The following is a 24516-nucleotide window of genomic DNA, read 5'->3' as shown; positions in this document are numbered from 1 at the left end:
AGCATTTTATGCATTTATTTAAAATTCATAGTTTTTCCTATATGATATTTTATTACCTCGATTTTAATGTTTAACGTAGTTTAGTATATATATTAGTTTCCCAAAGCATTGAAACGTGTTTATTAAAAGAGAAACAGTGTGCAAAACGTAAATCTGGCTCTAGTTTGACACACATATGGGGAAAAATAATTATAGTATTTACTCATGTTTAAACTAGTTAAGATTCTTAATGCAGTTCTGTTCTCTAGGAACAACCATACCTTATTATTATTATTATTCAAATGATAAACGTGTTCATGCTTTTGGAAATAATAATAATAATTGATTTGCTATATCGAGTCAACGTGCCCTTTAATAAAAGTAACATGTTTTTAAATAACATCTATCTGTTAGTATCTACTCCTGTTCGTGCATATTGTTGTACCCATATTATGTACAATAATAAACGTTAATAAACAGATACGTTACATATACATGTATATAAAGCAAACGCTATTATTAACTTAAACCAGTTTGTGTTACTTAATTCCGTACTGTAATGAAATCGACTTGATTACAGCAGAAGATGAAGCAAAACTAAGACTTAAATTAAGGCTTTTCTATACATCGCTTTAAAAAAAAACAACACTTAGATTAGTGCGTATGTACCGACTTTTGAACTTTACTTTCAAATAGTTTATTTTTGTTGCTGGGTTTAGAGTCACGATCAAATTGTATTTTAACAGAAGCACATCCTGAAGTGCCTACTAACTTGTCTTATTTAAGAAATAAGGAAAGAGGTTATACGTCCGCGGAAAAATTTCACGAGGGCGTAGCCCGAGTGAATAATTCTGGCGACGTATAACCCATTTTGAGTGTATAAATTTAGGTAAAACACGAATTTTCTATTCATTATTTCGATTCTAATATGCCCTTAATCTAAAACAAAATAATATAGTAGCGCTCTCTTATTGGTCACAGCAAAAACATTGACGTGATCGAACGTTAACGTGACGTCATTTTAGCGTGAGCGTTTTTTAACAGAAATAAGCATAAAGCATATTAGAATTGTATTTTAACATTTGGCAAAAATTTTGTAAAGCTTGGTAGCCGAGTAGCTTTCCATTGTGAAATTTTGACATTGAAACTGTGCGTACCGGGAAAACGCTCTATCGCTGCTAGTTGTTTTAAAAACTTGTGCATGAAATAAATGTAACTTACAGGCAGGAAATGACTATTTTTCATCATTTACACGATAGTGAAATCTGTTAATGTATTTAAGCCAAGATTTCGGACACACGCATGATACAACGTGACCAGTCGTTACTTCGAGGAATCAGATTAGTACTGTATGAACTAGGAACAAATAGAGCGGTTTTGGGGCATTGTTTAGCCTGTTATTATGAAATTATTGTCAAGTATGACTTATGAGCGCCGGAACGAATTTTCTCTGTAAACAATTGTACTTAATTAATTAAATGTGTATTTCAATGACATCTGTATTTTAAATACTAGTAACTGGCTCGAAGGGAAACCAATATGTATGGTAACACAATTTTGTCCAATCTATGATTATGTTAACCGTATTCCGATTTCATTTATATTTTGCAGTTTGTAGTGCAAAGAAACTGTCTGTATAAAGGTATAAAAGTGCACTTTCAAGGGCATTTTCCCCCCTCAAATATATCTTAAATTTCGCGTTGCCACAGGTATATCAAGAGTTGTGAGATCTCGTTTATACGTAGCTAGAGTGTGGAGCATTTTTTATAAAGATTTTAATAAAATCTATCAGCTGTATTGTAGTTTTTATAAAAATTCACCTTTGAACGACAAAAGCAATAAACAATAAAAAAAACATTCCTAATGAAAGAATTAAGTAGGAGAAGATACCCTGCCGCTAACCACAACTAAATGTTTGATCGCGCTGTAAGGAAGTATCATTCGAAATGAAGCGGTTTGTTTTAATATATTTCGTGGCAGCGTTGTTACCTTCGAATCTTGCCATGGATTTGAATTGTCCATCTGGCCTAAGACGCTGTGACTGGATGGCTTGGAGCACGTGGTCCTCGTGCAGCAAAACATGTGGTAATGGCACGCAAACTAGGTCGCGCGGTCTCTGCTGCTATCAGAATGAAACGGTTGTTGACTGCCGAACAAGCTGCGGGATTTCTGATCAATCAATTGATTCTAAAGGATGCGGCACTGTCTGCCCGAAAGGTCAGTGAAAATTTTGAAGACATTTGATTATAAAAGTTAAATAAATAAAATTTAATCTACATATGATTACACTTACAGTTAACAAAATAGATTGCGCATAGTTATAAAATCAGTGAACGGCCCACTCCATTTGATGTGATTTAAAGGTCCATTACTAAGGGAAAGTGAGTTGGCAATTTTTTTCATAGCCAGTGCACAGACTTCTGCAAGACACTAAATAATGAAGATTGGCAGGTCAAAATTTACAGAAGGTCTTTGGAACTCAAAGAAATGTATGTGTATTATGTTGAAATTTCAATGAATCGACAGAATGACCCCCCAGGTCTTTTTAACTTTCTTCATACTTCATAGAAAAATAATTGTACATATACTGCGATTTATTTAGAATTTCTACATACCAACTTTCATTTTCCAATAAAATGAAATAGTTTCTGTGTTTTTTAAAAGAAATTAAAATGTTCACTTTCGTTAGTATTGGACCTTTAAGCTGTAAACAAAGTCAAAGAATACATGTGAGCCGCGCCATGAGAAAACCAACATAGTGGGTATGCGACCAGCAAGGATCCAGACCAGCCAGCGCATCCGCGCAGTCTGGTCAGGATCCATGCTGTTCGCTATGGGTTTCTCTAATTGTAATAGGCTTTGAAAGCGAACAGCATGGATCCTGACCAGACTGCGCGGATGCGCAGGCTGGTCTGGATCCTTGCTGGTCGCATACCCACCATGTTGGTTTTCCCATGGCACGGCTCATGTATGTAATTACAATCAAAGAATAAATGAAATTTTGAAGGAAAAAAAAATACAACTAGAATTTACGAGAGAATGAAATATAGTAGAAGCTACTTTTATAGTTCACCGAAATGTTCATTATAAGACTGAAATACACATCGAAACAAAAAAAAATACAAAGTAATAAGAGGACTTTCGACAGTGGCGCAGAGGTGAAATATATGTTTTTATTTTTATACTATTGCGTTGACATGTATCATTTATAAAGTGCTCATGTAATAGATAATATGTGCGCAAGGAAGAAGTAATACCTACGCACGTGTTAGGTATGACGTGTGCGAGTGGTAACACGTGGTAACTGATACAGCCACACGCAATAGTATAAAATCGCATTACTTTTAGGAATTAGTTATTACGTGCAGATGTAGCACTAAATAGCACTAACTTGTTTGGGCGCACGTCTCTGCCACATGTTAAGCGGACCAGTTGTCTAGTGGTTGAGGTGTAGGCCGCACAGCCCGGGGTTTGTGGGTTCGAACCTCTCTGGTGTCACGACCACAGCTTCTCATATTTCACCAATACTTAATTTTCCGGGAAGCGGACTGGAGAGTGATTCAAATAAGATTGGAGCTTTCATCATAATCGTGCTAAAAAGTAGTATAAACTAAACAATATAATAAAATTATCTATGTTGCCTGCGTGCCACCGTACATTTCATTTTTTACTGAAAAAAAAAACTTAACTAATTAAAGATGAGTTTCTTCCATTTATCTTTTTTTCGGCTAAAGAAGCGATGTTAATCATAGAAAAAAAAAAGAATCTTAGATCTTTTATGAAGTGCACCATATATCATCTAATTCGCAGGCAACTGTTCGTTTATGAGAATCAACAATACAAGTATAGAGGCTACGGATTACAAACCATTGTACGAAGACTTGGGTAACAAAACAAAGATAATTATTAATCCATCAGTACATCTATCCAGTTCAGAAAGGTATGTAGACGATAATCATAGAACAAAATATGATAGAGAAAGGAATGAACAATTCCATTTTTTTCTTGAAACAATACGTTGCAGACGCGGTGAATTTATTCACTATTACATTTTATAAATATTTTGGTATAAAATATATATCTAGCATTGAGAATTAACAAAGACTTAAAAAAACGACAATGAAATATAATGTGAGTGAAACCGGAGTTGCAAGCAACTACTGAAAATCCGATAACGGACTTTGACGGAAAAGGCCGAAAAGCCGCAATTGAACTCAAATTTTGGACGTTTAATAGCAGAAAAGGCATTGACAAAATAACAAGTCTAAAATATAGAGGTCCTTTCATAGGACGACTTGCTAAAAAACGCAATTTGGTAATTATAGTGACAGAAAGTCACAAACAAACAAACTAACTAACTAACTAACAAACAAAATGGCTGCCTCGCACACTGCACTCTTCTTATTTTAGGTTTTGCGGAAGCATTTGCTATCAAGCTAGTCTTCAGAGTGGTCATTTTTGTTGGGCATATTCATACAGTCAAAGGGAGAAATGTTATCTACATTTCTACGATAGACCGTTTTCAATTGCGCATCCGGAATTGCGTGGCCAATCTAAAGGGACTTCTATCTTTTTACTCCAATGTACAGGCTGTAAGTTATTTTGATATATTATAACTTGTTTAATAAAAAATGATAATATCAAATTGAAAGGTAAACTCACTCATATCAAAATGCATTCATTTTTCTGAGAGAAAAAATGACGTTATGAATCAGATGACGTATTCTGTACATGGTACATGATTTTATCATCCTTCGATATAAATTAAACAAATACTTTAAATACCAAAAAAAAAAAAACACAATCATTTCTTTGCCATTAAGTTTGTACCTACAGCGTGCAACATTTCATAAAAAAACCACTTTATCTATGTATTGAAATGTGTGGAAAAGACGTCAAAGCATCAGCTGACTGCACAGACAATTTGTACGCAGATAGCAAGCATATTCTATATGATGGGTGATACTATATTTCAGCCGTGTCATGAGAAAACCAACATAGTGGCTTTGCGACCACATGGATCAAGACCAGCCCGCGCATCTGCGCAGTCTGGTCAGGATCCATGCTGTTCGCTTTCAAAGCCTATAGCAATATTAGAAACCGTTAACGAACAGCATGGATCCTGACCAGACTGTGCGGATGCGCGGGCTGGTCTGGATCCATGCTGGTCGCAAAGCCATTAAGTTGGTTTTCTAGTGGCGCGGTTAATTTAATCTTAAGATTTAATAACAATGTACATGTACATACATGCATGTACAAATGTATATATTTCTTACAACTTCTCAGTCGTGGGAAGTTCGACAAAATTTCCGAAGTATATGGATTAAAACCGTGAAGAGCTAAATCCGTTTAAGGTGATACCATATAATAGGGCATATAACAAGGTGTTTTCGCAACAAGGCGCAAACTTTTCTTTTAATTCTAGATACTGGCTCTACAACAACCACGGCACCAGTCTCCAGCAAAGGCAATTTATCAACTGAAGCTGCATGTACGTATAAAAACTTCCGTATGTACTACAAATACGAGAATAGCAAGCGCACGGATGATTTCTAACTTAAAAATTGAATGATAAGTCAAATGGACATATTATCTCCTCGCTTTTCTTAGAGAATCCATTTTATGTGATATGATACCGTTTTAGTTCCATCATATGATCATAATCGAACATGTTTAGGTCAAAATAAACTCGATTCAATGTGAAAGTATATGTCTGAAATATTATAATACTATAATTGATATAAATTAGCAAGCATTTTCTACGTGGCTAGAGTGTGGAGCATTTTTTTAAAAGATTTTAATAAAATCTATCAGCTGTATTGTAGTTTTTATAAAAAATTCACCTTTGAACGACAACAGCAATAAACAATAAAAAACATTTCTAATGAAAGAGTTAAGTAGCTGAAGATACCCTGCCGCTAACCACAACTAAATGTTTGATCACACTGTAAGGAAGTATCATTCGAAATGAAGCGGTTTGTTTTAATATATTTCGTGGCAGCGTTGTTACCTTCGAATCTTGCCATGGATTTGAATTGTCCAATTGGCCTTAGACGCTGTGACTGGATGGCTTGGAGCACGTGGTCCTCGTGCTGCAAAACATGTGGTAATGGCACGCAAACTAGGTCGCGCGGTCTCTGCTGCTATCAAAATGAAAAGGTTGTTGACTGCCGAACAAGCTGCGGGATTTCTGATAAATCAATTGATTCTAAAGGATTAAAACCGTGAAGAGCTAAATCCGTTTAAGGTGATACCATATAATAGGGCATATAACAAGGTGTTTTCGCAACAAGGTGCAAACTTTTCTTTTAATTCTAGATACTGGCTCTACAACAACCACGACACCAGTCTCCAGCAAAGACAATTTATCAACTGAAGCCGCATGTACGTATAAAAAATTCCGTATATACTACAAATACGAGAATAGCAAGCGCACGGATGATTTCTAACTTAAAAATTGAATGATAAGTCAAATGGACATATTATCTCCTCGCTTTTCTTAGAGAATCCATTTTATGCGATATGACACTATTTTAGTTCCATCATATGATCATAATCGAATATGTTTAGGTCAATATAATAATGAAAACTCGATTCAATGTGAAAGTATATGTCTGAAATATTATAATACTTTAATAAGCATTTTCTACTAATTTCATATTTTGTTATGGCCATATAGGGAAGAACAGTAATGCCACGTGCTCCTCCAAATTGCACCATCATTTAATTTAGCCAAAGAGAATATTAAATAAAGGTTTTATCAATTTTCTCACAAATTTCGATCTTTTAGCAAAGCAGTTGAATAAGACGATTTAACAAATACTACCTCTCCCCCTTCGAGAGATGATACACTTATATTAAGATATATCCTTTGGCTCAATTTTTCAAACACATTCCCTTTCAGCTTGTATTGCGAAGGTAGCGGATGTTGTGTTTGTTGTGGACTCCTCGGGAAGTATCGGTAGCGACAACTTCCAGAAGGTCAGAGAGTTCATCAAAGACGTCGTAATGACGTTTGACGTCGAGCCAAGATACACGCGAGTGGCGCTGATAGAATACAGCACTGTGGCACATATTGAGTTTAAACTGCACGAAATGGTCAATCTCACTGACCTTTTGAAAGCTATTGACAACATCGCCTATTCTGGGGGAGGAACGGCAACTTCTGATGCTCTGAAACTGATGAGAACAGAAGGCTTTGATAGGTAGGTTTGATAACAGCATGTGGGTAATAGTTGGTTTAAACTGTATTTATTTCCACAATTATATTTACAAAATACGAGTAGTGGTAAATAGTTGACGCCTGGTTAATATCAAATCATGACCCTCAGTAGAATTCACTATTGTTTAATATTATATCCCTTTATATTCTATTAAATGGCTTAGCATTATGCTTCAAGGTTCACCTGTAAAATGTAGGTCAGACGCGTGCCCTGCTGCTCCTGGAAACTAGTGGATTCGTAAGAGTATGGTAGCGGGCTGCCCTGAAAACTCGTTTATTAAATGAGCCGTGCCATGAGAAAACCAACGTAGTGCGGTTGCGACCATCATGGATCCAGACCAGACTGTGCAGCTTGCGCATCCGCACAGTCTGGTTAGGATCCACACTGTTCGCTTTCAAAGCCTATTGCAATTAGAGAGACCCTTAGCGAACAGCATGGATCCTGACCAGACTGCGCGGATGCGCAGGCTGGTCTGGATCCATGCTGGTCGCAAATGCACTATGTTGGTTTTCTCATGGCGCGGCTCAAATGTGATTTACATACAAGGAGGCATGTAATTATTTCATTTGATGTGATGTATGTTTCAGGGAGCGCCCGGATGCCCCTGATATAGCGATAGTGATAACAGACGGGCTGTCGAAGTATCCGAAAATCACACGCACACAGGCGAACCTCGCGAAATCTGAAGGCATAACAGTGTTTTCTATTGGTATTGGCAACCTAACGGACGAGAATGAACTTCTCGCTATAGCCAGTGACAAAAGGTTCTCGTTTGAGGTGGGAGACTATGAAAAACTGCTGACGCTAGAAAGTGTCGTGGCACATATGGCATGCGGAGGTTCGTTACACCTATTCATATTTCTACCTCACTATTAGGTTTGTGTACGACTGGGTTTGAGACCTTGCGTCCCAAACACTGAAAAACTTGGTTTTTAACAGATGGGAACTCACATAAAATCATTTTAATTTCCGAAAACTTATGTTCGCAAGGAGTTTAATGTTCGAAACTTATTTATTTATTTTTTTTTATCAATCTACTACTTTAGTGTTAGGACTGGCTTCAATATATAAAAAAAATCGGCATTAAAGCGAGGATCTGTATTTCAGTCACAAAGTTCCGTCGTAAGTGAAAATGTTTAAAAAATACCGCTAATAAGAAAGCGTTACGATCGGAAATACCCCCAAAAACCTACTCATTTTTCCAGTTGTGTTACCGGAACAGAACGACACTATTACAACATCGACCACACCGTCGGTTTGTGTAGATCTTAGTCCCGACTGCGCCTCTTACCCGCGTGACTCTTGTACGGACTTTGAGCCGTACGCCAGGAAAAACTGTGCCAGAACATGCGGATATTGTCCAGGTTTGTTTCAAAAGATATATATTTTTTTTCCACGTGTTTGTGATTGTAACTTTGGCTCCGAGGACAATATATGCCCTTCTGTCTTCAAGTACTTAAACTGTCCGAATACATATGAATATGAGCCCTGTAATGTCAGAGTATTTAAAAAAAAGACCGAATCCTTTGGTTTCGGTGATTTTTTTTCGGCTTTGATTTGACGACTAAGAAGTGTTGTTAAGTTAAAGGAATTAGCATATTCATGTTTTAAGTGGTCATTTACCTTTTCTCAGGATTTCCCCTTGTTGATCCACCATGTAAGGACAAACTCGACAACTGTGATCATTATGGGACGTATATGTGTTATGATGTCGCGCAGTATGACTGGGTAGACTCCAACTGCCGAAAGTACTGCGGGTTTTGCGGTAAGTTTAACGTTAATGACTGCGTTACTGAGCAACATTATGAATAATTTCTATGAAATATAATTTTATGCTCGTTAGTGTGTTATGTGGAAAGGCTGGAGAAGAGATGAACGAACCAACAGAATCAGAAGCTATATGAGCTGTGCCATGAGAAAACCAACATAGTGGGTATGCGACCAGCATGGATCCAGACCAGCCTGCGCATCCGCGCAGTCTGGTCAGGATCCATGCTGTTCGCTTTTAAAGCCTATTGGAATTGGAGAAACTATTAGCGAACAGCATGGATCCTGACCAGACTGCGCGGATGCGCAGGCTGGTCTGGATCCATGCTGGTCGCATACCCACCATGTTGGTTTTCCCATGGCACGGCTCATATATAGAGTTATATATAGCTTTAGTAGTTTCAAAGAGAAACGGTTTAACACCATCGCCACTGGAACACAAAAAGGATTGATTCAGTCTGATTGAGCTAGATTTGATATTTTACTTGATTATAACGCAGTTTACGCTGGTAACACGATTTGCATCCTTCCCGTTAAGTGAGACCGAGTGTGTAACTATATTCAGTCTCCAAGGCTTACAGTAACGTGCCTTTAGGGGAGCACGTGTCACTGCATGTACTATACTTTGTATTTCAGGTAACAAGACAGAGTTTTACATCTCCACAACCTCATCAACTACGCAAGCGATATCTACAGGTAAGTTTAAATCCAAGAATTCTTTCTTCACGACTTCCTGTTACATTTGTAATCAGTCATAAAAATTATTACTTCTGTTCAGCTTTCCAAAACAATAAGGCCTCTCAATAGAAAAATAAGACCATGCCAAGAGTAATGAAACTTGGGCGGCGGCACAAATTTCCTGTTGTTCTTACATACCTACATGTGCCTACCTACTTGTATCTAATCTGGGCGTGATGCTGTTGTTGTTTCTGTTTTTTTACAATAGCCCATTTTAGGCGATGAATAAAATTTTGAGCCGCGCCATGAGAAAACCAACATAGTGGGTTTGCGACCAGCATGGATCCAGACCAGACTGCGCATCCGCGCAGTCTGGTCAGGATCCATGTTGTTCGCTTTCAAAGTCTATTGCAATTAAAGAAACTGTTAGCGAACAGCATGGGTCCTGACCAGACTGCGCAGGCTGGTCTGGATCCATGCTGGTCGCAAACCCACTATGTTGGTTTTCTCATGGCACGGCTCAAATGTTTGTGATCAGTGATTATCATCGTATACTCCTAACAAAATGATTTCAATTCAAGAATCGTGCAAAACTGCTTCGTTTGTTATTTCTGTGAAATATTACAGAAGAAATAATTTGTTTAATCAACAAGTTTGAAATCTTTTCAGTATCTACATGCCAGGATAAGTTTGAGAGTTGCTCCAGCTACAATGCTGACCTATGTACAAACCCTACATACGATACCTGGGCACGGTCAAACTGTCCAAGATACTGTGGTTTCTGTTTTAATTATAACTACGTTACGAGTGCTGTCGTTAATCACATCAAGTAAGTATAAATTTAACAGGCCGTTTAGCAGAAACGCAGTCTATTTCGCCGTGCTTATTAAGTGGTTTTCGGGAAGCATGACATTTTAGTTTCTGTGAATATTTTATATTTTACCAATTTCTGGCGGAGTAGAAATTTTAAGAACTAAATAGATTTTTGCGACATTCACTTAAATCTTGGGTCAGGAGATTAGAGCTGTCATGTCGTATATTAGGATCAATTAAAAATCATTGTCCCCTAACCTCTGTTGGTTCGAGCTCTGTTCGGGCTGTGAGGAATTAATCTAGATGGTTGCGGAAGGTCGGCGGTTCTACACATGTGCTTGCTCATCATTAATATACACTTTAAGAAGGGTGATTCTTTATATTATAATATTACATTGTCTTATTTTTCAGATGCCCTTCCTGGAATCTTCCCGAACAGTGTACACTGGAGTACAAAGGCGGACAATGCTGTCCTTTTCCGAAATGTACCGACGGTCTCCGACTGACTATAAAACGACATTTTGAAAGATAATTTATACATCTTGACAATACATGTTTTACAAAAAACACATTTGTGTATATAAATACTTATTATTTTGACACAAGTAAAATTACTGAAAAGGTAATAAAATATATGTTATTGTTTAGGTCTTTGCTTTATAATCGATTGTTGCGTGTTTTGAAAAAACTCCCAATGTTACTTAGCATGGAAGTTTGCTATCTAAGTTGAGTGGAATCCAATCTTTTTATCAGAATAAAGTTAATATTGATCTATGACACATTTGAGAGCATATTTTGCTCAAATAATTTGATATAGTTGTAGGTTTTAAATGTACACTGCTGCCAACTATAAAGCTATGTTACATCAAATAGAAACCAGTAGCAGCAGGATTTGCATTTTCATATTGCTGGAAAAAGTGCATGGAGTATGCAATTCTATTATCAGGATCAAATTAACGTATAATAAGCAACAATAAATATGTTTTAGATGTACGTATATCGCCTGTATAATTCGCAGTAACTGATTAAGCTATTTTTCTGTTGTGTTTCTCAGTCATTTCGGTCAATATTTTATAAAAAGAATTACAGGAAAAAATGCATTTTGGACAAACTACATTTGTATTGACCATTTTAAAAGACATCTTAGATATTCAAAAGATTCCTTCTACCACCTCCTAAGTTCTTTGTGATGATGTATAACTGTATGAAGAAAGAAGACTGTTACAGATTTGGATACACAAACAGTAGTTGATTATTTCAATGACGCCATTTTCCTACTAACATTTTTCCCGAAAGGGCATCATTTTGCCCTGCTCATATTTTCATTAACTATATATTCTGATTTTATTTATATCACTCGTCACAACACTGCAATTCGTCAGAGCCTGCTTGAGTAAAAAAATATTAGACGTTACACAGGCGTTTTGTTTCTTAAACATAGTTTCGTGGTTCAACACCCAATCATGCCTGACAATGCTCATAGTATCGTCTTTGGTCGTTATCCACCGTTAAAAGTTGGACAGTCGCTATATGACAAATTATTGTAGAAGCCAAAACAGAAAAAAAGCAATAGCAACAATGTGGCGAACAATAAATGGAACTAAGGCGCAAACAGTGAGCCTGTTTCTTAGCACACGACAACTGTTTTCATTAAGTCCAGAGTGTATCCTGATTATCCAAACACTCCTATACATTATGATGGAGAGTTTTGTAAAATATTAAGGATATCTCACAAACGTAACGTAACTACAGATGAACTTCATAGTCAAAGGAATAGTTCTTAAGAAGAAGCATCTGTGTTTTATTTCTAAATATGTAAATATCGTCCCGTTTCTCTCTTTCCGAGTCATGAATAGTTTTTTTGTTCATGTATGTTTTGTATAACCACCAACTTCGCTCTATATATCTTCAGTAAGTAACACCTAACGTTTTTAAATAGCTTAAAGATAAATCAGCTGTGATCCCTGGCTATTCAACGGTTCCGTTTCAAGTTTGTTGTGTCGTGTAAAATCGGTGGTTTAATTCAGCATATTATACTGATTTATTGCATGGCGGACCAGAAAGTCTATTTAAAACAAGTGACAAAAAAGTGCCCAGAAACACTTTCTAGTCAAATATACTGCTAGTGATTAGACTGTGGAGACTCTTTTTTTCACCAGAAGACAGTTCTTATGAATATATACACATCGTGTCAACGTTTAATTACACAACTGAGTTCAGAAAAATAAATGATTTTAAAAGATTATAATAGAAAATAAGAGAACAGAATAGACCTTATTTCATTAGTATTGGAAGCAATTTTAGTTACAAGTTTAAGGTCATAGCAGAATTGACAAGGGCAATGGCGCCAACATTGTTTACCAGCATGTACTGTTTTATTCTCTATCAACATGCATACACTAATTTAATTTCATGAATAGAGAGGTGAGGTAATAACGGTCCCAGTATTTGGATTCAGGCTCGGAAAAGATAAATGGATCCTGTCAAATGTTTCAAATTTTAGTAAGCCAATCCTTCCCCTTCCGAAGCAACCCGTGACATTTGGACAAGCAGCAAAACACTGGGTAGGAATAGGAACAGATCTAAAATTACCACCTATACACATACTTCCAAGGTTGACTGAAATTGATTACAAAACAATCCGTTATTTTGATTCAATTATTTAAATGTTGGAGTGGCTTTCAAAATATTTATAATTTTCTCTGAATAATTATTTAAAAAATATTTACCCATATTAATGTATTTCTTGTTTCGAAGGGTCATTTTGTTCTTTTCCGTTTTATGTCCGATGCACCTCTGACTTGTTTTACACTGTCCATTTCAATTATGGCCAACAAATGCAATTAAAACATGCATGTAGCTTTACCTTTTATGTTTATTTTGAAACGTTTGACATTTCAGATCAGATGATAATCCAATGAACTACAAAATATTTCGGAAAAAAAGAAATTAATCAATCCTGATATAAAAAAGTTTTGTGCTCAAATTAAATACAAGCTATTTAATTAGCTGAATTGGTAGAGTGTAGCAGACCTGAGTTCGAATCCGGAAGCAGGAGGGTATTTTCCTTCCGCAGTTATCCAGGCTTTTCTCCTCAGATGTTGTTCACTTGAAAAATAACAGTTAAAAAAATCTCACTAGTTACTTTTCTCATGTAATCTACTTGTTGAACCTCCATGTAAGGATAAACTCTGACAACTATAAACAAATTGGAACATGATCATTGGGACCCTTACGTGAGATTGAATGTGGAACTTTTAAGTCTGTTGTATATATTAAGGTAACAAGAAAACCATCACTTTAATGATACACGATGATCAATGCAGTTGTAAGGTTCAATTCCTAAACTGGCAAAGTCCAATTCTGAGGCTTGCAAGGTTCCATTCTGAGACTTGCATGGTTCAATTCTGAGGCTTGCAAGGTTCCATTCTGAGACATGCAAGCTTCCATTCTGAGGCTGGCATCGTTCCATTCTGAGATTTGCAAGGTTCCATTCTGAGGCTGGACGGATAGCTCAGTGGTTTGCACACTGGCCTTCCAATCCTGAGGTCGGGGTTCGATCCCTGGCAGCTACTCGGGAATTTTCAGAAACACTTTTCAGTGTTTCCCACCAAACTAGAGGTGTACTGGTCAGGAACCCAGGCAATCCTTGCGTGTATCAGTGCTATACACTGGGCACGTTAAAGAACCAGGCTGTCTATTCGAAACGAGCTAGGCTAAGTTAGCCGGATAAGCATGTATCTGATTTCTGATCTCTCTGTCGTGGGGGCTTTGTCTCACTCTGTCCCTCTGGTCAGATCGCTCTGTGTCTGTACTAGTAGAGGATGAATTATGCGCCCTGTGTGGCTGCATTTGAACTATGTAATGCGCCTTGGGCGCTATATAAATCTGGTAAAATTTAATGTACAACGCCAGTGAATATACTATGTGTAAAATTAGGCGTTTAATCAAAAATAATCAAATAAACAGTTTCAGAAGCTTGCAAGGTTCCTTTCTAGAGCTTGCAAGGTTTCATTTTGAGACTTGCAAGGTTCAATTCTGAGGCTTGCAAGGTTCCATTCTGAGGCCTTCAATGTTCCATTCCTAAACTGGCAAAGTTCCATTTTGAGTCTTGCAAGGTTCCAGTCGGAGGCTTGCAAGGTTCCAATCTGAGACTTGCAAGGTTCAATTCCTAAACTGGCAAAGTTCCATTTTTAGACTTGCAAGGTTCCATTATGAGACTTGCAAGGTTCCATTCTGACGCTTGCAAAGATCCATTCTGCGACTTGCAAAGATCAATTCTGAGACTTGCAAGGATCCCTTCTAAGGCTTGCAAGGTTTCATTATGAGACTTGCAAAGTTCAATTCTGAGGCTTGCAAGGATCCCTTCTAAGGCTTGCAAGGTTTCATTATGAGACCTGCAAGGTTCTATTCTAAGGCTTGCAATGTTCCATTCTCAGACTTGCACGGTTCTATTCTGAGGCTTGCAAGATTCCATTCTGAGACTTGCAAGGTTAAATTCTGAGGCTTGCAAGGTTACGTTCTGAGACTTGCAAGGTTTTGCTCTGCGGCGTGCAAGGTTCCGTTCCATTCTGAGACTTGCAAGGTTCGATTCTGAGGCTTGCAAGGTTCCATTCTGAGACTTGCAAGGTTCTATTATGAGACTTGCAAGGTTTCATTCTGAGGCTTGCAGGGTTCCGTTCTGAGACTGCCAAGGTAACGTTCTGAGACTTGCAAGGTTCCGTTCTGAGGCATGCAAAGTTCCGTTCCATTCTGAGATTTGCAAGGTTCCATTCTGAGGCTTGCAAGGTTCCATTCTGAGGCTTGCAAGGTTCGATTTTGAGACTTACAAGGTTCCATTATGAGACTTGCAAGGTTGCATTCTGAGGCTTGCAAGGTTCCATTCTGTGACTTGCAAGGTTACGTTCTGGGACTTGCAAGGTTCCGTTCTGAGGCATGCAAAGTTCCGTTCCATTCTTAGACTTACAAGCTTCCATTCTGAGGCTTGCAAGGTTCCATTCTGAGACTTGCAAGGTTCCATTATGAGACTTGCAAGGTTCCATTCTGAGGCTTGCAAGGTTCCATTCTGTGATTTGCACGGTTCCGTTCAGAGGCGTGCGAGGTTCCATTCTGAGACTTGCAAGGTTCTGTTCTGAGGCTTGCAAGAACCCATTCTGAGGATTGCAAGGTTACATTCTAAGAACTGCAAGGTTCCATTCTGATGCTTGCAATGTTCCATTCTGAGACTTTCAATGTTCCATTCTGAGGCTTGCAAGGTTTCATTCTGAGGCTTGCAAGGTTCCGTTCTGAGGCTTGTAATGTTCCATTCGGAGACTTGCAATGTTCCATCCTGAGACTTGCAATGTTCAATTCTTGCTTGCAAGGTTCCATTCTGAGACTTGCAGGGATCCATTCTGAGGCTTGCAAGGTTCCATTCTGAGGCTTGCAATGTTCCATTCTGAGACTTGCAATGTTCAATTCTTGCTTGCAAGGTTCCATTCTGAGACTTGCAAGGTTCCATTCCGAGGCTTGCAATGTTCCATTCTGATGCTTGCAAGGTTCTATTCCGAGGCTTGCAAGGTCCAATTCTGATGCTTGCAAGGATCCATTCCATGCTTACAAGGATCCATTCTGAGACTTGCAAGGTTCCATTCTGAGGCTTGCAATGTTCCATTCTGAGACTTGCAATGTTCCATTCTGAGACTTGCAATGTTCAATTCTTGCTTGCAAGGTTCCATTCTGAGACTTGCAGGGATCCATTCTGAGGCTTGCAAGGTTCCATTCTGAGACTTGCAAGGTTCCATTCTGAGACTTGCAAGGTTCCATTCTGATGCTTGCAAGGTTCCATTCTAAGACGCCGGACTCAGTATGCGGTCAGTGTTTGGTTTGACATTTTAACCGTGGAAACATCTGCCATTTGTTAGATTTTAAACGCATTCTAGCAACAGCTTTTGAGTCTTTAACTGCTGTATGTGCTTCACGTTCCTATATCTTACATGAATGTAGTTTAGAGTGTTTTTTTTTTTTAAATATAGGCAAAATAGCGAATGTTGGTCAAGTATTTTGAAAGCAGACTATGAAGGTAAATCACGAACATCATTTTGCTAAAGATACGTTAACGTTTGTGTACCTGACGTTTTGACATTACGTCAAAGGGAAGCTTTCCCTTGCTCCTTTAAACACTCGTACATTGGAACTCACTTTAAAGAAGGGGTAGCCAAATGACGTCCGCTCCTTCTCTTTGACCAGCTATTGCGTGAAATATTAAAAATAAAATAAAACTGTCCTTACAAAAGCTTTTGGTAAGTGTAACCTTAATTTGAAAAAAGAAAACAACAACAACTACAAAAAAAACCCCAACCCCCACCCCCCCCCCCAAAAAAAAACCCCACAGAAATCAGATTTGCGGTGACAGTGTTTAGAAAGATAAACATACTGAAAGAATGTTGCTTATTTAAGACAGACATGCACTGGCATCTGCTTCGCAAAGCCGGATTCAACATACGCGCAAGATATTTTCAAAATCCTTGGGACCATTTTTCCTGCTAATAGAACATAAATTTATATACTGTGAAATTGATTTTTGATATTTTGCAGACATTGCTTATCTCGTATTTAAAAAGAATGAAATAACGCACTTCTGGAGGCCGTATTAAGGGTTGCTTATTGACTATCAAAAGTTGAGTGTGCAACACCATGATTATATAAGACAGAACGCATATGATCAAATACAGAAAAGTGTCCTTAACTATAACGCTTAGTACTTTTGAAACAAGGTTCTCAGGGGAAAATCGGTTAAAGGTATACAGGTATATGGAGTGAAACGAGAGAAATTCGTCTAAACATGTACAGGTGACCTAATATATGATCACGCTCGTACCTATCTGTTATCTCATGTATGAGACTAAACACTTGAGTTTGCACTCCCGTTTCTAGGGTGGATTTTCTCATAAATATGTAATATTGAAATTGTGAAGAGCGCACAAATCTTTTTATCAAAGTGCAAAGGATACAAATTACCTTTTATGTGATCGAAATTTGACGGAGATGACCCCATTGTCATTGCCACTGTTGCCACCCCCTTCCTTTCAGTCTTAAATCTGTGAGAGAAAAAGTGCGTAGTGTGCAGTGTCTGGAGTTTAAACAAGTTCATTAACTGTGCTTGCACTCTGGAAACCTCAGACAGAACCTAGACAGTTTCTACTGTGAGGTTATTAGCAACCGGTGTCGGCATATTTAAATTTGAAACAAGTTGAAATATATCAGTGACTTTAAAAAAGTCAGGATTATTTCATTTGAAATATTTTCTATTGAAAGGACTAAACTTAAAAGAAAATGAAACATCTCTTTGTACTTATATTCGTTTTGGTAGCTGTGCTGTTTAAAACAGTTCTCTCCCAGGGAATCAAATGCTCGAGCGGCCTTAAACGCTGCGACTGGGAAAACTGGAGCACGTGGTCCTCGTGCAGTAAATCATGTGGAAACGGCACGCAGACCAGGTCACGTGGTTTATGCTGCTTTGAGAAGGACACATTTGATGAATGCCTTACAAGCTGTGGTATCAAAGACGAATCATTGGACTCGAAAAATTGTGGCGCAGTCTGCCCGGCAGGTTTGGATTTTTGAATTGTTTCAGACACATATTAAATTGTTTATTTCAAAGCAACCAGAGCCGGTCCTAAATATGTATACAGCTTGCTCCATCTTTTCCGTAACAAGTTTTTGTTTCTTGATTTCACATCAAAACCTTTTGAACTTCTTAACAAAAGATTTTATCATTAAACACGAAAGCCTATAGAACATCTAAAAGTTTTTAACTTTGTTGATAAAACGATTTTAGTCAGCAAAGAAGCAATATTTTCTTGTTAAGTTTTAGAAAATTTTCGAAAAAAAACCCGAAATTTCAATGATCAGATTATACATAAAATCGACAGTATCTTAGAAACATTGCATAAATAGGGACCGTGATAACTTTTCGTATAAAACAGGATCACAATAATTTTTCGTCTGAATAAATCACGATCACAATAACTTTTTGTCTTAGTCATATTTTTTTTTACATTGTATCCAGGTAACTGTACCTTTGAAAAACTTAATGACACCGGTATAGAGGCGACAGACTACCAAAAGTTATATGGAGACAAACCAGGACTTGTTATCAATCCACCATTGCATCTTCTCAGCACAGAAAAGTATGTTTAACCCTTACCCTGCTAAATTTCTATAATGAACTTGTCCATCTGTCAATTTAGACAGTACCATTAACTGTTAAAAGGGGTGCTTATCAAAAAGTTACTGACTGAATGGCGAACAGTGCAGACCATGATCAGACTGCACGGATGTGCAGGCTGATGTTGGTCTGCACTAGCCGCAAAGGCAGAGTCACTTGCCGCCAGCAGGCTAAGGGTTAAAGTTTAACTATTATAATTTAAACAATAATTTAACAAAAATTTAATATTCTAACGCAACATTTCGTGTTTTATCAATACTTTCTTACATAACTTAATCAGCACTTTTGAAATTTTACACACATTTTTTTTGCTAATACGCCAAATTGAATTATGCACTTACATAAATTGATTTACCTTACTATCTGAACCAGTTTTTTAAAAAACCCACAAAAATCAACAACAAAACAATGCTATCTCAATAACATTAATTAAAACGTTCATTTACGGAACGTTCTATAACGTTACGTCAAACTGTTCTACGCACAATGGACAATGACAGGTACGTACTGATGAATGTTGGTACTTCAGATTTTGTGCACTGTCATGTCGGGAGGCCAATTTGCAGAATGGGATGTTTTGCTGGACATACACTTTCAGTGAAAAGGACAAGTGTTATCTGCACTTCTACTCGAAACCCTTGTCTCTCGCACATCCAGAACTTCAAGGCCAGTCGAAGGGCGAGTCTGTCTACTTAAGAAAGTGTACTGACAGTAAGTAGAAAATAAAACATCCATTATCAGTTTGGAAAGTTAGCTGACTGTGAGGCAAGTAATTGTTTAATACAGGTGGCCGCTAAGACTGGCTCATCTGTACTTAAAGTAAACTACGGATATAATCTCAATTTTGATACCATTAGAGCGGAAAATGCATGTCAAAAAATAGATTCAACCCATAAACATTTCAGCTGTGGAATGTCAAGCTACAAACGCCGACATCGTGTTCATCGTGGATTCCTCGGGAAGTATTGGTACAGAGAACTTTCAGAAAATGAAAGTGTTCCTACAGAATCTAGTCAACGGATTGGACATTGACCAGGACCTGGCGAGGGTGGGCCTTCTAGTGTTCAATGATAAAATGAGGTGGGAGTTCAAGATAGGAGATCTTAACAATAAATTAGATGTACTCAAGGTATGTTGATTATTGAAAATAAAGGAAGAATTCTTTACAGATAAAATGTTTGTCATTAAAGTTCAAACTTAAGACACTTTCCTTTTGACAATGCAGAAAACGTGTTTATACATTGAACAGCGGAGGGAAAAAAACGAGAAATGCGTATACATTTATGTTTAGTAAAATATTTTATTTACTCCATTCAGAACCGTCCATTTTACGCTCTAAGATAGTTATTTGAAAACATTTTAGATGCTTTTGGTGACAATGTTTAATGACAATACGTATTACATATATTGAAAGAATCAGTATCTTTCAGGCGATCCAACGTATCCAATACGTCGTCGGCGGTACCTTAACGTCGGATGCTCTGGAAAAAGTCCGGCTTGAGGGATTTACCGCAAATAGGACTGGGGTACCAATGATTGCCGTGGTGGTCACAGACGGGTTGTCACGCTATCCGCCACTTACAAGGTTCCAAGCCAGTCTGCTGCGGAAAGAGAACGTACTGGTATATGCTATAGGTGGGTTGTGCGACGTTATATTTTAATACAGTATCCGTTTAAAATATATACGTACGTTACGTTACGCGCGTACCTAAAATGTTTTTTATTAGGTAAGACTATCTTCAATAAAAATGTGTACGTTTTGTTTTAGGTGTTGGTAACAGCACAAACCAGAACGAGATCTATAACATGGCTAGCATTCCGGAGGAAAAATACATGTATGAATTCAGTAGTTTTGACAACCTGGACGCAAATAACGTCTCACTGGCCGTGAATTACGTAAAATGCAAAGGTAGCTTTTGTATTCAGTCCAATTAAAAGAACTCAAGAGGTCGAATATAAATTTTAGACCCGTGTTTTCGGCAAGAAAGTAGATTACTTAATTTCAAGTTACTTAATTTCAAGTTGCCATACTTCTGGTGCAACTGTTCAAACGCTCTGTTGAAATCCCACAACTTAGTACTAGTATGTTTTACGTTGGTATAGCCATTTATGCAGTATTTCTAATTATTTTGTATTACAAAAGATCATTGCATCCTGTTTTGTTTATCACCGAAGCTTATTAGCCGTAGAGTACATGAAGCAATGGTCTGGAAACATTTTGTCTATATTGTAGAGAAATTTGCCACCACACCGCCCTCAACGGAAGTGACCACTGTTGCGAACAACTGTACAGACCTGGAACCAAACTGTGCAGGTTACGGCAAGGACGCGTGTACCGATTATAAACCATGGGCTCAATCGCATTGTGCACTTTATTGTGGTTTCTGTCAAGGTAATTCGGCTTAAAAATCATATGTGGTAACACTGTTTGACTACGAAACCAGGGGTCGTGAGTTCGAGCCCCTTCTCCAACTAAAAATTTCTAACATTGGGATAAGAGTCCCGTGTATGTGTGCTTTATACCTGGCACACTTAGAACCAGGGAAACCTCTGGAATAGGAGCGTCTTCTGTATCTTGCACTATTCTCTCACTAACAGTATTGACAGTCTTCTGGAGTAGTTTCCCATAGGGTTACCGGTGGCGGCTATATATTGTGAATATTTTACATAAATAGGACCATCCTTTATATACAGACTTTTGGTAGTTCGGTTAGAACTTCAGACTCCCGTGGTTATCCTTAATACGAAAAAAGAAATGTATTTCTACTTCAGATCAATCAAAATAAGACTAAACTATACCTAAGAACGATTTTGAAGAAAAAAGAAAAAACAAATAGGCACAATTATTCTAAAGGTTCCAGAGCCGTTTTTCTGATCTGTTGGAACCAGTGTTCTAACTGCAGAAAATGAAATACAGAGATACTTAAGACAAAATAAAGAAGATGTATGGAATTATTTTTCTTTTACAGGCCCGTCAACATCTCCAGAGCCATGTTTTGATGTACTGCCAAATTGCGATACGTACGGACAATATTACTGCGAGAATAAAGAGTTTGTCAGCTGGGTGAATAAGAACTGTCGGAAGTTTTGCGGTATCTGCAGTAAGTTCTTTTTTCTGTAACCATGTACATCATTCCATGTTTGCTACTTAAAGCTCCTTTGGGATGGCCGCGCGTTTCAATATTAACACAAATCGGCGGATGGACAGGTGATAGGGTAAAGATCACCGTTTAGCATCTGGGCTCCGGCATGATTGTCTGTGCGATACTCGAGTAAAGGAGAGGGTTGGTCGGTTGTAGTCAGAAATAGGAAGGTACAGGTGTGTCTCCAAATGGATAAAACTTGTGCAGTATTGAATAAAATTACTGAAAAAGTGTATGAAAGTACAAGTAATGGTTGGCATGCAGTGGTGACGGGCCATGTTTAAGCTTTTTCATTTTTTTTAACTCTTGGTATTTATGGTTTCATTTTTTTTTCGCCAGTGATTCTTTGTACACTCAAAATGAAAATGAAATGAATTAAATATAGCGAGTCTTTATAACCCTCCACAAGATAATTTTACTAGCTGTTAAACAGAAGAAATGAAATAATTCTTATTTTCACGCTTTCCAGCGGCTCCAGGATCTTCTACAGTTACAACACAACCGACTATCGCCACGACAACAGGTAAATATCTTCATCTATTGTATCACCTCAATATAAATTTTATACTCGAGTTGCAGTTCTGTATTTTCATCGGAGTATGAACTACATCGGACATGGAAGTGTGTAGAGGACAGAGGCGTGTAATTTATCTGAACCGCATTAAATTAATTCTTTTTACAGTTTCGTTTACAATGCTTAAGATGACACAAAACAATACTTCTATAAACTTAGAAGAAATGAATCGCTATTGAGAAAGTCCATGAAACAACGCGCGTCTTAAGTTGACGTCCCCAATGTACGGTCGATCTAGCTTGGTTTTTCAAAAGTTGTAGCATGGAGATGTACTGTTCTGGGCAAATTTGAAAATAATTGGTTGAACCATAGGCAAAAAGCCAATTCTTAACAATTGAGAACATTTATGACACTGTATCAGAACTGACCAAATAAAAAGTATAGGTAATGTTTATATTTTAACATTTCCCCACCCTCCCCCCATTTTTAAAACCATTTCACGTTCATTAATAGTATTGTTTATCAATGTTTTCAGTGCGAATATGCCAAGACACGGTCGACAACTGTGCGGGATACTTAAATTCCTGTAATGACGATAAATACCGAGGATTTCTGAATGAACGTTGCCCAGCATCCTGCGGTTACTGCCAGTCTCACCAGACTATCAATGGTACCACTGTGAATGGCGTGAAGTAAGTAATGTAGTTTATTTTCCACAATTTGGTGCCTAGTCCTTAAATCTCTGCATTATTTATCAAGTATTTCTATATTCAGGACATATATCATCTTAAATTTTAAAGCGTAACTTAAGTAGCATAGGCTACTTTAGAAATCTATGCTTTAGTTGCCAATTACGAAAACATTCATTTGGTTACTTTACATGTCAGATATTTCAGTTTTCTCTAACATTCAAATGCTTTTAAATTACAAGCATGATATACTGTATATTTCATATTTCAGTCGCCTCGTTTCTCTTCATCATTCAAGTTTTGTTTGTTTTGGGTTTAATTAACGCCATTTTTCAACAGTATTTCAGTTATGTAACGGCGGGCAGTTAACCTAACCAGTGTTCCTGGATTATGTACCAGTACAAACCTGTTCGCCGCAAATAACTGCCAACTTCCCCGCATAAATCAGAGGTGGAGGACGAATGATATAAGACACAATGTCTTTTATCAAATCGTCACGGAGAACATACGCCTCGTCCAGGGCTCGAACTCACGACCCCGCGATCCGTAGATCTGCGCTCTCCCTATTGAGCTAAGCGCGCGGGCTTCATCATTCAAGTGCAACACACAAGACGTATATGTTATATTACGTACATTTTATATTCCAGGTGCCCAGACTGGTATATTCCAACGGAATGTTACATGGAGAACGTGTCCCCGGGCTGCTGCCCAATACCTAAATGTCCCGATTCTACCTACGTCTTCACAGCTGACAAGGAGAAATAACTGCAGAGCCCAGTAGACCACAAATTTAAAGAGACAGTTACAAATTCAACATTTATTACTAAATTTCAATGACAAATATTGAAAAAAGATTGAGTTTGTGGAGTATTGGCATTTTTGTTGAGTATTTTTTTAATTAATGAATAGAGTTTAAGACCATACTTGGATTATAAATAACTTATCTTATAATATTTCTAAGAAAAATGGTAGTCATTTAACCATGTTTCCTAAGTTTTATGAATGAATCTGCTTGAGATTAACCATGATTACCTTACAATGAAATTACCTTTATAAAATATATATATCTTCTTAATTAACAGAAACAGGTACATCATTTTTATCGAAAGAGGACCTTTCCCTACTTACTAAATCAGATATGTTTTGAGATCACATTAAAATTTTGCAACTTCAACAATCAGCTTTCTTACTTAGTTGGCGGTACAAAAGAAGAAATGGAAAAATATTATCATATACTTCATTCTGTTTCACACTAAACAGAAAATAAATCTACCAAAACCCGCAACCACCAGACATCTCAAGGCTTTGATTTATATGTACTCGTTACACATTTTTTTAGTAGCCAATAACCATTATGTACTGGAAATTACTACACATACACATATGGAAAGAGACCTCTATTTTCCATAAAATGAAGGTGTTTTTTTTAACAAAAGTACTGTATAATCATTTAATTTCGTGGGCAAGAAATTTCATGGTTCTGGCCTTAAAGCTATTTTCT

General features: G+C 37.5%; 2 protein-coding genes across 2 annotated transcripts; both read left to right on the top strand.

The window, feature by feature from the left end:
- Window positions 1-1879: 1879 nt before the first annotated feature.
- Window positions 1880-11107, top strand: LOC128558971 (matrilin-2-like). The gene is made up of 12 exons (XM_053549522.1): window positions 1880-2196; window positions 3790-3919; window positions 4390-4571; window positions 5405-5470; window positions 6298-6363; window positions 6884-7184; window positions 7790-8040; window positions 8408-8566; window positions 8836-8967; window positions 9606-9665; window positions 10317-10476; window positions 10872-11107. The coding sequence occupies exons 1-12, from the start codon at window positions 1926-1928 to the stop codon at window positions 10990-10992; spliced, it is 1899 nt and encodes a 632-aa protein (XP_053405497.1). The 5' UTR covers window positions 1880-1925; the 3' UTR covers window positions 10993-11107.
- A 6434-nt stretch (window positions 11108-17541) lies between these two features.
- LOC123522887 (matrilin-2-like) lies at window positions 17542-23854 on the top strand. Its single transcript, XM_045300381.2, has 11 exons — window positions 17542-18051; window positions 18511-18631; window positions 19199-19380; window positions 19575-19798; window positions 20100-20304; window positions 20438-20578; window positions 20903-21061; window positions 21639-21770; window positions 22282-22335; window positions 22862-23018; window positions 23663-23854. Exons 1-11 carry the CDS (start codon window positions 17775-17777, stop codon window positions 23778-23780), a joined length of 1770 nt encoding a protein of 589 aa, XP_045156316.2. The 5' UTR covers window positions 17542-17774; the 3' UTR covers window positions 23781-23854.
- Window positions 23855-24516: the final 662 nt, after the last annotated feature.

This window comes from Mercenaria mercenaria, chromosome 8 (assembly GCF_021730395.1).
Source record: "Mercenaria mercenaria strain notata chromosome 8, MADL_Memer_1, whole genome shotgun sequence".
Lineage (NCBI taxonomy): Eukaryota > Metazoa > Mollusca > Bivalvia > Venerida > Veneridae > Mercenaria > Mercenaria mercenaria.
This window is presented reverse-complemented; position numbering and strand designations above follow the sequence as displayed.